The sequence below is a fragment of the Strigops habroptila genome, chromosome 1, assembly GCF_004027225.2.
Source record: "Strigops habroptila isolate Jane chromosome 1, bStrHab1.2.pri, whole genome shotgun sequence".
In the NCBI taxonomy this organism is placed as follows: Eukaryota; Metazoa; Chordata; class Aves; order Psittaciformes; family Psittacidae; genus Strigops; species Strigops habroptila.
In genome coordinates, this window is record NC_044277.2 from 153683371 (window position 1) to 153700983 (window position 17613).

At 41.4% G+C, this 17613-nt stretch overlaps 1 protein-coding gene across 3 annotated transcripts in view; it reads right to left on the bottom strand.

The window, feature by feature from the left end:
• Positions 1-17613, bottom strand: part of ELMO1 (engulfment and cell motility 1) — a 278325-nt gene that overhangs the window by 141223 nt on the left and 119489 nt on the right. For all 3 annotated transcript variants that reach the window (XM_032919775.1, XM_030477045.2, XM_030477054.1), the window contains one exon: positions 9990-10094. In XM_032919775.1, the coding sequence (XP_032775666.1) occupies positions 9990-10094 (105 nt within the window). The remainder of the gene's footprint in view (positions 1-9989; positions 10095-17613) is intronic.

The window sequence follows — 17613 nt, forward strand, 5'->3', positions numbered from 1 at the left end:
AGAGGGTATAAGGGGGAGGGGAAGGGAAGCACGCAGATCAGCATTCCTGCTCCCTTCTGGCAAATGCATTTTGTTGAGTTTCACATTAACCCGATGTATTAACATTTCATGAGCACATAAATATTTAATGGTGACACCATATATGCATATAATGTCAGGCAGAATTACAGCAATCAATAAGAATGCCAGGGAAACAGTTAAGGCACTGTGTATTGCTAAACAGCAAATTAAATGGCAATTTGAGTAATCAATATGTAAAGCAGCTTTGAAATGATCCTCAGACACACTCTCTGCAAGCACCATCTTTTAGCATTTGCTGTGCAAAATAAGGCAGAGCTGACATGTCACATTTCTGTAAGAAAGGAAGATGGAAGGCCCTTTACTCCATCTAAATATCTGTAGGCAATTTTGACAGATATGGATCTTAAGCACGAAACAGCAATGGTAAAAAGGGAAAAAGAAAGAAAGAAAAAGGTTCTTATAAATACCCAAAGAGAAATCATTCCTGGTCTTGGCAACAGATTTCAGATTTACAACATTCATTATTATATCTGTAATACTCTTTTCACGACTTCGCGACTCATATCCTGTTCCAAAGTCAAATGCTATAAATACAGCTGGTAATGGCATGATTTTAATGTTATTTCCTTTGTTGCTCTAGTTATGAAGGAGAAATAAGCAGGGAATGGACATGTTTACTTCATAAACTGGTGAAAACAATAACAGGGAAAGAAACATTACACACAGCTCCAGACTGAAAATACTTCTGTATGTCTACAGAGCATACAGCTGACTTGATCCACGTTTCCATCACAACAGTTCTTTTACCAAGGAAAGGATAGGATTGAGGAAGTCACGAAGCCCACACACAACCTTCATTCAAACTGAGGTCTATCATTAAAGCTCATGAAGTGGCTGCACCCTATTATCTTCCTCCTCCTCCCCCTCACAAATCCACAGTGAGCTGCATATCCATCAGACATTTCATAGTCAGCAGGTTAAATTTGCTTAGGGGAAACAAATACTTAAAGGCAGACATTGCAAGAGAACCCTCGGCACCATAGAATCAGAGAATCATTTAGGTTGGAAAAGACCTTTAAGATCATTAGGAGTCCAACTGTTAACCCAGCACTGACAAGGCCACCACTAACCCATGGCACTGAGTGCCACATCTACAGGTCTTTTTAAGTACTTCCAGGGATGGTGACCCCAGCCCTGCCCTGGGCAGCCTGTTCCAATGCCTGAGCACCCTTTGGGGAAGGAATTGTTCCTCAGCTCTATCTAAACCTGCCCTGGTGCAGCTTGAGGCCGTTTCCTCTTGTCCCATCCCTTGTTCCTTGGGAGCAGAGACCAGCCCCCTCCTGGCTCCATCCTCCTGTCAGGCAGTTGCAGAGAGCGATAAGGTCCCCCCTGAGCCTTCTCTTCTCCAGACTAAACCCCCCCAGGTCCCTCAGCCGTTCCTCATCACACTTGTGCTCCAGGCCCTGCACCAGCTCCGGTGCCCTTCTCTGGCCCCGCTCCAGCACCTCAATGTCTCTCTTGGAGCGAGGGGCCCAGAACTGACACAAGATTTGAGGTGGAGCCTCAACAGTGCCCAGTGCAGGGGGACAATCACCGCCCTGGCCCTGCTGCCACACTGGTGCTGGGACAGGCTGGGATGCTGTTGGCTGCCTTGGCTACATGGGCACAGTGCTGGCTCATGTTCCATCTTCCTTCAGTCCTACCTCAACCCTGGTCTGCTTGGCTGCCCTTTGCTTTGATATTAGAAATGTGCTGCCGGTTTTCCCTTTCTTCAGTCCTTGCAAAGCTGCAGAATTGGGAATGTCCAAAATGAAACACAGCTTCTAATATGCTAGGTGTTACACAGACAAAACCCAAACCCAGCTCACGGTACAAGAGTACTAAATGCTGCAGACCCTCTTCCTCTTAATCAATATTGCCGATGACCATGAGGCAAAGCAGAAACAACCATGATATGTAACACCCAACAATGCGAGGGCAAAAGGGAGGAAAGTGAGTGAGAATAGCACTCACTCATTCTCTCATTCTCAACAGAATGAGAACAAACATGGTATCACAAGAATGAGATGAACTGACCAGCAGAAAAGGAGAAAGGAAGAGGTTTAAAAATGTTTTTAAAAATGCAAGGAGTATGAAATTTTAGGAAACCAGTGTTATCCATTTTCTTGACATTTCTACAGATGAAACTCCATAGCCTATTAAGGCATGGGAACTGGACAGCAGCTGTAGCAGAATACAGATCTGTACAGTCTCAACTGGTTTTCAGTTACCTGCTATACGTATTTCTCCTCTTACAAATTCCTGCTGCAAATTGAAGAGAAACATTTCCCAACTACCAAACAAAACCAAAGAGCGATCAGAAAGAGAAATGAAGGCTTGATCATGTTTCCCAAGGCAGACATTTCAGGCAGCATTGGTCGGAATTGGTGTGAGTTGAATTTCTTCTGGGATTTAGCCAGACTGAAGTACCCTGAAGTCTTTTCAAGAAGTGGAAGGCAGCCCTCCAACACCCAATTGTCCAACAAAGCATTCAGAAAGGTACAAGAAAGAATATTCCTCCTTAGAGGAGATGTTACGTTGCTGTTTTTCCAGGCAAGCTCTTTTGTACTTCCCTTGTGTTACAACTAGTGGTGCTCAGCATCACCCAAAGAATGCTCACCTGCCTTTACAAGATATCTACCAAAGCCATAGACAATAACCTAAATTCAAGCATCACGGCAAGATCAGAGACGCTTAATTTTCCACATTTGACTACCATGCTCTTAAAAATCTGCATCAGCTTCAATAATGACGTTTATACCTGCTATTAACGAATTCAAAAGCTTCCTCCTCAAAATCCAGGAAGATGAAACCACCAGATAGAACTACTCCTCTTTCTCTGGGAAGGAATATCGACTTAGCCAATACCTTAATCCCTCACATTAAAGATGGAATTGGCTCAAAGTACACTGCCCACAGCAACTGCAGATGTAATTCTCAGGTTATTGAACCAACCTCAGAGCTTGGCAATGGAATAGATTCATTGTGATTAGGAAGTAAGTATAGAACTGAAAGGCAAGAGCCACCATAGCTGCATCAATACTTATACTAAATCCCACAGCAGACAGTTCCACAAGCATTGCTGCACTATTAAAAAGGAGCATTTCCCCAGACCTATTTTGTAGTTCTGCCTAAAGCCATCCTGCATTAATACAGAACAAGCTTTCTAGCAGTCTGCTGTAGGTTCCTATCAAGAGGTTCAGGGTGCTAGTTAGTAAAGTCAGTAAAAACCGCCTTAGACTCGAAATGAAAAGTCAGGCAGCACTCTAATATCCCAAAATTGCAGGGATGCTCTTCATTTTCTTCACACTGCTTTTCCTTTTCCTAAGCCTCCTTATCACCTACTGTAGGCTTCACCATTTCGTTTTCATTTAGATGCTTTAAATAACTCTAGGAAGCAAATCCTAAGGATATGCTTCCTGAGAAGGATAAGGGACTCTGCTGCAGACAGTTTCCATTCATCCTCTTCATCAATTTTACTTTCTTCCTAAGGCAGCTTGTCATTTGCTTCAACTTCAGCACCAGTGTCCTTTCAAGAGCCTTCACTCAGCACTGTCCCCTTTAAGCTGCCTTTTTACCTTCATTATTTTTAATTTCCTATGCTTCCTCTCTCCCTTATCTCAGCCTTCCTTCACATTCCTGAGCCATTACAGAAATTCCTCATGGCAAAACTAAAGTCAAGCAACAGTTACATCTGCCTTCCTCAGGAAGGCACTAGAATTGCAATTTAAACTGAGATTTGAGAGAAGAGCTGAGGACATATAGTTAAAGGACCACGGTAAGCATTAGACATTGAATCCTGATGTGCACAGCTATGAATAAGCACCTGGAGGATAACCAGGATGAAGGCACAGTGCCCACTATGGCAAAGCAGCCAGGAGACAGTGACACTGTCATACAGGACAACAGGGAAAAGAAAAGCAACTGGTTATTGTTATGTCATTATACAATAATGTGTAGGTGAGAGGGTCAATTCAAACTGTCATGGACAGCCAGTGTTTGACTGCAGCCATAAAATGCTTCTAACAAAGATTGCTCTCCAGATTTCTCGTAGGCCACCTTTATGTACTGATATCTGAGTGGAAGGTAGGAACAGAGAGTGGAAAGATTGGCAGAGAAAAGAGAAGACAAGAACACACTAAAAGGCTGGGAACCAGCAGTCTCTGGCAATTAGGTCTCGTGTGAAAAACTGCATTCCTTCAAGAGACACACCAGGACGACTCATGTAACAAAGCTCACTTTTCTCCCTCATTTTAGCAGAAGAGAAATAAATTACATCCCTTTTCCTATCATTTCTGTGGGGAAAAATGGCGTGGCAGAAATCAAGCTCAGTTTTATATCAGAAAACGCTGAAATTATGTTAGACTACTCATACGTGATCAGGCTAGAACGAGTAGGCATGAGGAGGGCTTTGTGAATTGGCGGAAGGATGTGTGGGCAGCCTCCTGTACAACAACTGCATGGTTAGACAGTGTACGGCAGACAGCCTGACTGTGACTCAACCCATTAAAGTTCTGAGAGGTCTCTGCAGGATGCCAGCAATCTTCTTGCCTGCATCACCGGCACTCACAAACAGCACCTGCTCCTCCACTGCGACTCCTGAAAGCTTCAAAAGGAGAAGGAGGCTCCTCAACCTCCATAAGAGCAGCAACTTAAGTAGCTGCTGGGGAGGAAGTGTCTCTGCATCGCAGCTGTGTGAATGAATTCCAGCTCGGCTGGAGCAAGGGGAGAGGGATTTTCTACTACTGATCCTAAACCAGCTCCACATTCCATTTTCAGGTAGTCAAAATAACTCTTGGTGCAACCAAAGTCCAAATGTCGTTTTGATCTGCAGCATTTTCACAACTTTAAACATTTGTTTTAAATATAAGAATGGAAAATGTAGAAGCATGCCACTAAATATCCGTCATTCACGGAAAGGCAATGGCAATGGGTCCATTATAAAACACACCAAGGGATCAATAAGCCCAACTATGCAGCATGGATTTCAACACTGGTTTCCCATCCTGGTGACAGTATTTTAAACAGAAAATTCTGCATTCAATATCTAACAAACATTTGTATGAAACAGATAAAATCAGTCAGAAAAGGGATAATCCTTCTCTGCTACAGATGAGGGACTTGAATTACAGGCTATAGTAAAACTATCTCTTTCCAAGGAATGTTTACTTTTTCCCTACACATATCAAGAACCTACTAATCTAATATATAGCAGAGAATTTGGTATGAACTTGGGTAGCCAGCTGGGCAGGCTCCAAATAGGTAGAGAGCCAACGCTCAGCCCTGAAGCTGCTAAGTTTATTTGCAGTTTCTTCCTGAAGCACCAATCTCTTGTGCTTAAACAAAACAAGGAAACACAGGATGTGTCTTCTCAAGGCAGAATCTCAGCCCAAAGAACCAGTGAGACCTGCTAGAATACGGCTATTCATAAGTGCAGAAGAAAAATATTGACAAGTCACCAACTTGTCAGTCATCAAAAGCAAATTCATTAGAATGAGAAATGTGGACCCCACCAGAGACAATGTCGTACAGGACTTCTTTGTGACTCAGCTCACTTACTGTGAAAAACACTCCCTCCCAGATGAAGGTTATGTTATCACTATAGTTAAGATGCCTGCATGGAAAATGTAAAACAAGGGAATGTTTCAATGGTAGGTTGTTAGAAGCTAAGTTGTAGTTGCTATAAATTCAGTTTGCCCAATAGCATCTGCTCTTTCTTGCCTGGAAACACTGTTAAATTAGACAAGATTCAAGATGAACGGCAGTCTGCTCCCAAGTGGAGCAGTAGTTTTGATTTTGCTGCCTGCTATCAAGAACACCTGAATGAACACTGACTGCACATACAGTGATCAACCTATCAAAACTGCAGAGCTAGTGTGTCTACAGAAACACATCAGGCACAAACACGGCACACAGGACAACAACTATCAATTTCTTCTTTTTGGGTTACAAATAAAAGGAGTGCTCCATTTTGGATCCTTTAGCTTCACTTCATAGCAAATTAAATAATATCATTATTTCAAATCAGTATCAGCAAACTAAAGCGTGCGCATAGAAAAACCAAAATCAGACAAATGAATACACACCTACAAACACATGTGCATACAAAATATTTCGGTTTCGTATATTTCAACCTCTCTCCCCCTTGTATCTTGAAAACACAATGGATCTGAATAGTCTTGCACCATCAATTCCCAAACAAATCGATGGCAAAGCACCAATAAATGGGGATACCAACAGCAGAGGTGGCATAACAGTGCTTCCATAGAAAGGTTTTTCCTCAGACCCTTTTTACACTCTGGGAAGTGTTGAAGGCACTGCTTCAAGTTACCAGTAAGAAAGATCTCAAGACGTCTGCACTGAATAAAGTCTGGTTTAAATGGTAACTTCTAATTTTATTTTTAAATTTAGTAGAAGGTGAAGCTGAAGCAGTTTTGGAAAGGAGCAAATTGGAACCGGGGGAAACATGACTTGTCTGCTCCGTAAGAACAAAAACCCCAAAAAGACTATCTGTCACAAAGCTTTATTCCAATCATTTTCTTCACTGTTAGCTTTAATTATACACTCTGTCTGTCCTATAATTATGGAGCTTGGGAAGCTGCCAATTATTTCCTGTGGAAAATTTCTTAAATTTCTTGCAGCAATTCCACATTACTTCCATCAATGCATTCCAGAGACTATGTCACCTTTAAAAGCAAAGCCTCTGATGATAGCAATTGATTAAGTGGAACAGGAAAGAAATGCAATGTCCCTGATAGCATCAGACAACTAATGAAAAAGAGAAAGTAAAGGTAACTCAATAGCAAACTAATTCAATACGAAACATTTGCAAAAATCAACGTGATAGCTAAGGACACCACGCAACCAAAGAGAACATGGATTTGCTTCCCCTCCACTACACAGCCTTTCTTTGGGATGCTACAGTCCTATTGTATAGTAAACAAAAAACCAAGATTCAAAAACAATTAACTCAAAGTCTAAATAAACACTGTTGATCTGAAGGAAGACAGAAAGTAAAGACGACATTACTGTATTTCATGAATAAGTACCTAACAGGAAAAAGGTGAATGAGAGAAATGAGAAGTAGGTAGGAAAGAATCAAACAGGCAGAAAAAGTTTGGTTATTTTTGTTTCACCACGCAGCACTCATGTTTTCACCTTGAAATGTCTTCTGCTTTCAAGACGCAGAGTTACTCATCTGCTCTCCTCCTTCATATCCACATTCTTCAACACACTGCCATTGTATTTACTCTTCCTACAAGTACTTTTGTTTGCAACTGGTCTTTGAAGCCCCAGAGTGAAGGGCACTTCAGTTTCAGACATCCTTCCCACCTAATTCATTTATTATGCAAACTATTTCTAAGTAGAATCACTTACGAGAGGCAGAAAAGGAATGAAAAGGGAAGAGATTATTTCTTGCTTATCTTCTAACTTCTCCTTACCCATTTCTTTCAGTAACACAAGAAGATACTTGACTAAGGGCCATACTAAGAAAGCAGCAGGTCAGACTGCAGTGATTTGTGCTGTCTATTAAAATGCAGCACTGCCAATACACTCAGCGAAACCATCCTTGCTTCCTGATAGTGACTTTGCTTAAAATACCACATTCTGTCAGGAGAAACTTCATATTTTCCAAGTTTGTTTCAAACCAACTCTGGTTTCCAGTCTCAATTTTTTACTGCACAGCACAGATATTATCTCACAGTACAACAACCAACTGTATTGCGAAGGGCCAAGCTGAAAATAATCTCTCCTCTTAGAACCAAAATATTTCTTCACATCGAGAATGGAAAAAGAGAAAAGAGCTTCTGCCAAACAAGTTTTTCAGTATGCAAGTATTGTTCGTATAGATAATTTCTTGCGGAAACTTAACCTTGACCACAGAGAGAATTTTTGTTAGGATCTAAGAGTAGAAATACATCTGAAAAAATAAGCAAAGTCAACAGGCCATACAAGTAGAGCAAGCTGGTGTTGTGGGAGCTTTGGGAGCCAAAGGCCATGAAGAAAAGGAGTGATGTTAGATGTGAAATAAGGAACTCAAAATGAGAAGGAAACAGGCATGTCAGGACTCACAGGAAACTACTGTACACCGGCTAGTAAATCAAGGAGATTAAAAGAGAAAAATCAGGTGTCTTTTGTGATCAAAGACCAGCAATGCTGCAGGAGTTGCACAGCACCATTCATCTCAGAGGTGTTCTGCATGAGCAGGTGGACCACCGCAGACCAGGGAGCTACCATGCCAGCAATGCTTGTGTAAGCACTAAGTAGAACTACTTAGGAAAGATGGTCAGGCTAATACATTCACAAAGCACGTTAATGGTTCCCAAAGCAGCTTTGGGCAAGCAGTTTAATCTGAGTTTGCTTCAGTACGGCATTTCTAGTGTATGTGTGTTCTTTCTCAGGTAGAAAATACATGAGGCACCCAAGAACCATACAAGAATAAAAGCAGGCATCTTGAAATAACAACAGGAATTCTCAGTAATTCAGCAGCAAAAATACCGCACTATAGAAACAGAGCAGAGCCAGCAGCAAAGTCCCTTCTAAAGAGTGGCTAATTACATGCTACACTGACCCCGATTTTTAAGACGGCATTTGCAACATGAAAATAAACAATAAGAAAACTGGAGAGATGTCAGTGAAAGCTCTGCTTCAACAGAATTTCAGTCGTCTTTAAATTCTCTCCAACCTCTATAAAACACAACTGTCTTTTTTGGGAGCACTGGCAGCCCCTACTACATATATTCTCTAAAATTAGAGTTTTCAGAAGAAGTCTATGAAGTAGCATGGGCCAGATATTACCAGATTTTAATGAGATAACAACAACCAATTCTCTTTTTATAAACAAACCCACAATTTGGCATAGTTTAGGCAGTATGTGAAATAGCCTTTAATTTCAGGGATTTACAGGGGTTGAGAAATACTGCTGTATTGCATGCTGCCACAGTTTCTTCTAACAGTTATTGCTAGATTTAGACTGAGGAGAAAGATATATTTAAAGAGCAGATCTTGTGGCCTCCTATCATGTCCGCAGATCAAGCTGGCCTGGATATCAGCAGGCCCTTTGCAAACCTATTTGAGCTTTGACAGTAATCTACTTGGAGTACAAACTAGTTGATAATGCATATTAAAAGGTCACTCTTCACTTTTTAGTAGAAATGACTGGAAACCACCCCTACTATCTGAAAACACTGACCTTCTAGACTATCCTCTACTCCCATCTGTGTTCACTAGTTTTATGCTTGGCAAATATTTGATTGCTATAAAGGTCAGGGAAAGTTCCATTCAGAGGCAGGTATTACTCAGCTGTACATCTCTTGTAAGGATGCAACACATAACTTCCTACATTTGCTATTTCAAGAGTAGTTGAAGTGGAGAGGTCAGGGGGCAGGAACAGGTTGTGCAAACGAATCATGATGCTTTTTACTTATTTTTCTCCAAGCGTTTCCTCACTACAGTTTTACAGTGCACATCCCAACTCTCAGGACACTGCCAACTCAGTCGCTCTTCAAAGCATTTGCTCATCAAAGCCTCGTTTCCACAGAAAACCCTGATAGTTTTTGGTAGACTTTGAGCAGGGCAGAGAATTGGGCACAATTACTTATTTCTCAGCTTACGGACATCCATCACACATCTGAAAAAGGCACAAGCTCATGTCCCTTCTCTTTGTAGGCCTAAGCAAAAAGTTGTATTTGGAAGAAGCAGTATCTATAATGTTTGACTCAGCAGTGACAGACCAGGCAGCTGTACAGCTTTCTCCCAAATCTTTTACAGACTTATGCCATGTTTTAGTATTACACGGTTTGCCTTCCTAGAGTTTGTTGTTAATGACACCAGGATTCTGAACCTCCTCTTCAAAGACGACTGTAATCAGGACATAATCACTCTGAACAGGCAACTGCACAGACCTCAAAGATGGGAAGGAGCCTTACCCGTATATAAGCATCCTGGTGATGTTTAGCAAAGTACAGCATGTTGTCAAGGGCTAGCATTCCGGGAGGGGTCTGTGTAAAATCCATTGCAGGGTTTACATGATTCTGTAAAGAGAGAACAAGTTGACTCAATTAGCATCTTCGCAAGAGCTGTCAGCTCCCCAGTGATGTGCACCATGTAGCAGGTAGCTGCTGCATCAGACAGTCCAGCAACACAGCTCTTTTTACTGAGCAGAAAACTCTTAACAAGGAAACAGTCCATGCCTTTAAAGTTAAAAGCCAAGTGCAAACACTACTAGGTTGGCAAGTCAGTCATTCACTTCTGTGGCTACAGAATGGAGTTTCCCAAAGGTTGAGCGCATCAGAAGCATGGATTTCCCATGTCTTTCATGGCAGTGAGACACCTCGGGTGTACTAGATACTAAAAGTACTATTTACATGAAAACACAGATATATACACAAACAGCCACAAAAACACCTCTTTATACAACTGCTCTGGAATGATTTCTAATAAACCATAACAAGGAGGAAAAAACTACTAGATTCAAAAGCTGTATTAAGTCTATTGGATCTTGTGTACTCCTGAACAAGAAAGGCCTCAGACAAAAGCGTAAATTTTTGGTTACGCTCTGAATCTATGACTTCAACTATGGAACTAATGAACGAACAAGACTAAATAAAACCAGAACTTGTCAGATTCCACACGCACCTACCAATTCCAAATGTTTGGTTCCACACACTACATCAAAAACTGCACTTGCTCAAAATATCCATCAACTCAGTCCATCTTTTGATGGACAGAATTAAATGTACATTTGAGTAAGCTTCCCACAGTTCATGGTTTGGATATGAACATTTGACTGGCTACAGACAGGCTTGAGAATACCACAGAAGCTGCTCAGAGAAACAAAGGCTCTATTCTTGGTGGAGTGTGTCTCCATCAAGAACATGTCTATCGCCTGCTGTGCTCTTTTATCAGTACCACCTTTGCGACGTCTCCAGCTCCACTCATCATCCCGACACAGCGAGACTTCCCTTGTTGCTTTACGATGGCATTTCCATTCCAGAAGACCCAGTTGACAGAGACTTTAAAAGTGTATTTACTATCAGAAAACTGCCTGGTACAGATCAGCACAGATTCCTTCTACCATCAGTCTATCACAGCACTATCACACAGTTTCTGCTGTGTGTTCAGAGTCTGAGCCACCCACCACGCTGACAAAAGCATGGGCTTTACTACTTTTTCCTCCTGTTGAATCTGTCAGGCCATAACATGGTAGAAATCTGAGATCCTATTCTCTTGAATGTCTCACCTTTAGGTGTATGACAGGTTGGGTTTAGCCAGGCAATAATTCACAGTCACATGAAAGATTAGAAATATTTGAAAGTTAAAATTATACATTAAGACGGTTGCTGCAACTTTATAAGGAGACAAAGGTTTGGGGGTGAAAAGGCATGCACAACTTGTTCATTTTACATCTCCAGCTTCGGAGAACTGCTGTACAAGCAAAACAATCACAGGCTTATCATTTGGCAAGAGGGAATCGAGAATATCTGGAATCCTAGATTTCATAGGGAAATATCTAGGCAGTAGATGTATCAGAAGGGTGGGAAAACAAAAGGCTTACTGAGTTGTGTTTTCCAAAAACTCCTTTTTCTAAAACTTTTTCTTTTTTAATAAACATTCAAGTGTTCACCTGAATGATGAACAAAAGCCCTTCATGGCTATTTCCCCAGCTAAACCTTCCATCTTCCACATGCGACACGTTTATCAGCCAGAACATTTAAAATCGGCTCGAGACCGCATCACACACATCACAAGACCAACAGACCTCAGCTTCTGGGAGGAGAAAACTTCCCATCCCACAATTTTTATGCATTCCAGAAAAAGCAGCAAAAAGCTGTCAACAAGGAACCAGTTTTATACCTTTTGCGAGCAGAACTTCAGCACAGGGCTTCACCCCCATGCTATAGCACAGGCAGAGTACACTTGGATAAATACCTGGCAAGCAGATAAGAGTATCAAGACCCATCTACCTTCCTCCAGCTATTAAAACACCAGCACTCATTTCACTAGTAGCAGGACTCCGAAACAAAAAGGCTCATCTACTGCTGCTTGAATAGTTCTTTCCTTCATCCCATTCTACATTTCGAATTGTACAGAAATATTGACCAAAACCAGTAAGGGCATAAGAAATCTCACCACACGTACTAAGGATGACTCATTTTGTCTTGTACCATCACTACGAGTGCTATGTTCAACCAGAAAAGCTATAAACCCAGCTATTTTCAGCTGTTTGTTTTAAATGTTTCTGTGACTTTGGATCCCAGGATAACCAGAGCTTGATCTGCAGCTGTTAAGTCAATTACCTGGAGGTATGCCAGCTGGTAATAGCTGAGGATCCACAAGACAGCTCTGGCATGTGTGAAACAATACATTATCTTCAATTATTCTTCAAATTCAAAAAGAATCCCAACTTCTTTGTTCCCTTCCTTCTTCCTCCCTCCCCCTAAAATCATCCTTTTCTTAGTATGGTGAATGTTTGTGGTTGAAATATTAACTTATTGAGAGTAGGTTGAGAAATGAGATACAAAGCTAAATTATCTAAAATGCCACAGTGAATAATGCAGAAGTATGCAAACACCCTCACCTACAACATCATTTATTAAATACACGGAACACAATGCCTCAGGCATAATAGTTGCATCTGTTTAGTATAAAGCTATCGCATTTTTCTCCTTATAAAAAGCCAAGAGTAAGAAATACAAATGGAGCAGATTTGTTACCTTCAAATTTTCAGATAATTTTGGGGTTTTTTTTACACCAGACTAATATTTATGCATCTCTCAGCTTCAGTGTCTGAGTGGTATTTAACAGCTTATGCTTTTATACCGTACATGTTAACATTATCAAACCCATCAAGAATTTGTTAGCCAGCTTAGTAGGGTACTGTGGGAATGAAAATTCATTCTTTTGGATAAGATGTAAACCCCAAACCATGTCTGTTTATGCCAGTTAAAAAAGAATAAGTAACTAAATCACGTGGCACAAGATTACTCTGGATAAATTCCAGTGCAGTAATTACATTCTGGTAACCTGGCATTCTCATGCAGTCCTAGCTGTGTAAAGCTTTCTTCTCTGCCCTGAATGGCTCCACTGTCTTAATTTTGGCTTCCAGGGCAATCACTGAAGGATGTATAGAATGTGTCCTCACACCGAGATGCCCAATCACAGTAATGGTGTACTGTCTGTAGATAGCTGCTGATGGAAGAAGCAACAACCATTCCTTATACTATTCCTAACAACACTATCTCCCATGTGAGTATGCTGAAGCATAGAAACTGTGTAATTCCCTGCATCCCCAGCCTATTACAGTACAAACTTATTTCTGTCTTGACAGATATTGACAACTTATCACAGATTTTGCGTCAGTGCTATGTGCAGCTGTGTAAATCAGTTGCCAAGTCATGCTAGTTTGTCCTGAAAGCTGCTTGCAGTACATGCTAGACCTGGTAAGAGCTATTCTACATAGAAGAGCAAACTTCTATTTTCCCAACCCCAAAGCAGCGTGGGTGAAATGTTATTCTGTATGCCTCACTTCTGTATGTTTGTATGACAGAAACACTACAGAAGTTCCCAGGGAGTAAAAGAATGGACGTTGGAGGAACCTCAGAATATCTGAAAAGGAAAAGGCCAATTTAAGTGGCGTCGATCTAAAATGAACCCTCTCAAAACTAGTCACAGTGATATTCACAGTGAATTATGAATTGATAAACTTATGTTAGAACTATCGACTAGCACACAACCTTACCATTTACCCCTTCCCTAAATAATCCTGAAGTTCTACATGCAAAATGTTCCCATCTGTTCATTTACACAAGAATTACAAATATGAAGAAATGCTACATTAAAACAACAACCAAAAAACCCACAAGCAGTTGGGAAGTCAGCTCAAATTCTTAATGAGGAAGTAATTCTGTCTTTTTATTTAACAGCTCTATATTCAAAGAGATGATGATGCACACAACTTCCACCATCCGACTTAATGAGATGTAACAGTGACTTGGGAATTTGCAACCTCTCTGCATTCAATGAATCATAGAATAGTTTGGGCTGGAAGGGACCCTCGAAGATCATCCTAGTTCAAACCCCCTGCAATGAGCAGGGACATAACAAAAGCAAGAACCAACAAACAGAATAGAATGAAAATGGATCTGGAGGATCCCTGGATTTAAATAAAGTAACAATTATAAAAACACTGTGTACCTCTCAAGTCAGAAGTACCCAATATATCAATTATATCCAATATATCAAAGATACAGCTGCAACTGCTGTATCTCTGAAAGAATACGCAGAAAACCGTTTCAGATACTTTCAGTGTAAGTCATTTAAATCACATCCCCACTACCCCAGCACATATAAAGAACTCCAGTATAGTTCTACTGCATATAGTTTTCATAAAAACTCACTAATTATGTTTGCATACAACGATGGCAGGTTTTCCTTCAAAAAACATTGCTGCTGTTTCCAGCTTTGTGTTTCAGCAAATATTTAATATTAAGCATTTCTACCTGGTTAATTATTTTCATATCACAGTTCAGCAATACACATAAGTAGACTGCAAGTGTTATTCTCCAATAATAAAATTCACTTCAACCTACATAACATGTTAAGCAACAGCATTTCTGGATCAAGTTTGACCTCACCAAAATAAAACTGACCTTCTCAATAGCAAAAAAATCCTAAGCACAATCTGCACATAATTTTCTTTATAAAAGATTAAGAAAAAAAAAATCATAATTCGACAACTGTATTCCCTTAATTCACTGACCTACTACATAAATCTAACATAAAGCACCACAGAGGTCTACATAAGTCACCACCAGAAATCCATCCCAGTCATGGATCATAGAATCCCAGCCTGGTTTGTGTTGGAAGGGACCTTAAACCTCATCCAGTTCCAACCCCCTGCCACGGGCAGGGACACCTTCCACTAGAGCAGGTTGCCCCAAGCCCCTGTGTCCAACCTGGCCTTGAACACTGCCAGGGATGGGGCAGCCACAGCTTCTCTGGGCACCCTGTGCCAGCGCCTCAGCACCCTCACACGGAAGAATCATTTCCCTATAGAATGGATACTATGGTGGCCAGAACTGCAAAAATCTGAATTGTCACGGTGGCGTAACTAAATCAGCTAAAATTATCAGATAAATCATAACAGGGCATGTCAAAAGACAAGCACTACATATTTTCAGCCATGAATAAATTAATGGCTTCTGATGAGAAGCTTAACATGAGCCGGCTTCAGTGTGCGCTTGCAGCCCAGAAAGCCAACCGTGTCCTGGGCTGCATCAAAAGAAGTGTGACCAGCAGGTCGAAGGAGGTGATCCTGCCCTTCTACTCTGCTCTCGTGAGACCTCACTTGGAGTACTGCGTACAGTTCTGGTGTCCTCAGCATAAAAAGGACATGGAGCTGTTGGAGCGAGTCCAGAGGAGGCCACAAGGATGATCAGAGGGCTGGAGCACCTCCTGTATGGAGACAGGCTGAGAGAGTTGGGGCTGTTCAGCCTGGAGAAGAGAAGCTGCGTGGAGACCTCATAGCAGCCTTCCAGTATCTGAAGGGGGTCTACAAGGATGCTGGGGAGGGACTCTTCCTTAGGGACTGGAGTGGTAGGACAAGGGGTAATGGGTTCAAGCTTAAACAGGGGAAGTTTAGATTAGATATAAGGAAGAAGTTCTTTACAGTGAGGGTGGTGAAGCACTGGAATGGGTTGCCCAGGGAGGTTGTGGATGCTCCATCCCTGGCGGTGTTCAAGGCCAGGTTGGACAGAGCCTTGGGCCACATGGTTTAGTGCGAGGTGTCCCTGCCCATAGCAGGGGGGTTGGAACTAGATGATCTTAAGGTCCTTTCCAAGCCTTACTATTCTATGATTCTATGAATCTATGAATAAATTATTAAATAAATTTTGTCTTGTAAAGCAAGAAAAATGCTCTTGTGTAATTCTCTGTATTTTATATATACCTATATTACAGCTTTACAGTGACAAGGAACTAATGCTTTGGATTCGACAATCTTAAGCCCTATGGACTGCCAACAGTTTGAAAGCCTAAAAGAATCTAAAATGAGTGCTATAACTTAGAGCAACCACATCTTGTCAAATACATGAAAACTATGTAAATAACAAAACCTTTTGGGTTTTATTTTAGTCACTAAGGACAGACTTTAGAGTTGGATACATGTTTAGCACTTCACAGATTGCTGACTTCTTATTACTTAAGCCATTTTTTCTGGGCACATCAAGCAGCAACAGGTCATGTACTCTCTCGGGGATATTTGAAATGAATCAGTGGAACATCGTCATTTCAATTACATTTTTTCAGCATGGTAAATTACTACCAGCCATCTCCCAGTATCCACTAAGTTTACAGAATAACACAGAACAAGTAAATAAGAGGTCAACCATCCACTCACAGATCTAGCCAGACTGGGTCAAGAAACTAAAAGCCATACGAGTTGATGACTACTCCACACTTGAGATTACCAGTTCATTTGGCAGCCACCTCAGCGGACCCTGCCAAGTTTCCTATCCCACACTTTCAGGCAAAGTCATAGAATCCCAGACTGGTTTGGGTTGGAAAGGACCTTAAGATCATCCAGTTCCAACCCACTGCCATAGGTAGGAACACCTCACACTAGACCATGTCACTCAAGGCTCTGTCCAACCTCGCCTTGAACACTGCCAAGGATGGAGCATTCACCACTTCTTTGGGCACCCTGTGCCAGCATCTCACCATCTTCACAGTAAAGAACTTCTTCCTTATATCCAACGTGAACTTCCCCTATTTCAGTTTGAACCCATTACCCCTTGTCAAAGTGCTAGAGTCCCTGATGAAGAGTCAGTCCACTTTAGATGAAACTGATGCTGGACAAGGTGTGAGCTAATCCAGATGGCTTTTACTGCAGAGAATTAGGGACCATACCCATGAGACTTTCTAGAGGCTCAACTAAGAGGGTGCGAGGCAGGTACCCCTCCAGCCAGGGCAGCTGGAGAGCAATCAAGGGCTACAGCTTTCCAAATAGCTCCAGCTCTTCTAAATTCCTGATGGAAGTGTAACACCCATGTCCTGAACAGTGAGCAATTTTTGCATTGTTTGAACTGTAGCAGTAAAGAAGTACACCAGGAAACGGGCACCTATCCCTGACTTAAAAATATAAGCCTTTTTGTGACATTGGAACATGCCAGGAGATCAACTGGTTTCATTTGACCAGTGTGGCTAACGCAGTTTGCCTTTTCTACATACGTGAGATCTAAGGCACAAATTCTCAGCCTGCCCAGCAGGATAATTATCAAGCTAGCAAGAAGATAGTCATGAGCAAACAGTGCAAACAGTGCTAGCAGGAGCAGCAAGCCAAAACACCTAATACATCTAAACCTGAATATCGTAAATAAACACAGATTAAATGTTTGCAACTAGGAAGTCAGACACACACAGCAGAATCAAAACCTACCTGAGTCATTCTATTTCTATGAATCCTATCAGAGCTGTTCCTAAGTCACATTTTGGCATGAAAAGCCTTTTTTGAGTTCAGGTAAGTTTAATGGCTGTTAAGTAAGGCACACTGTG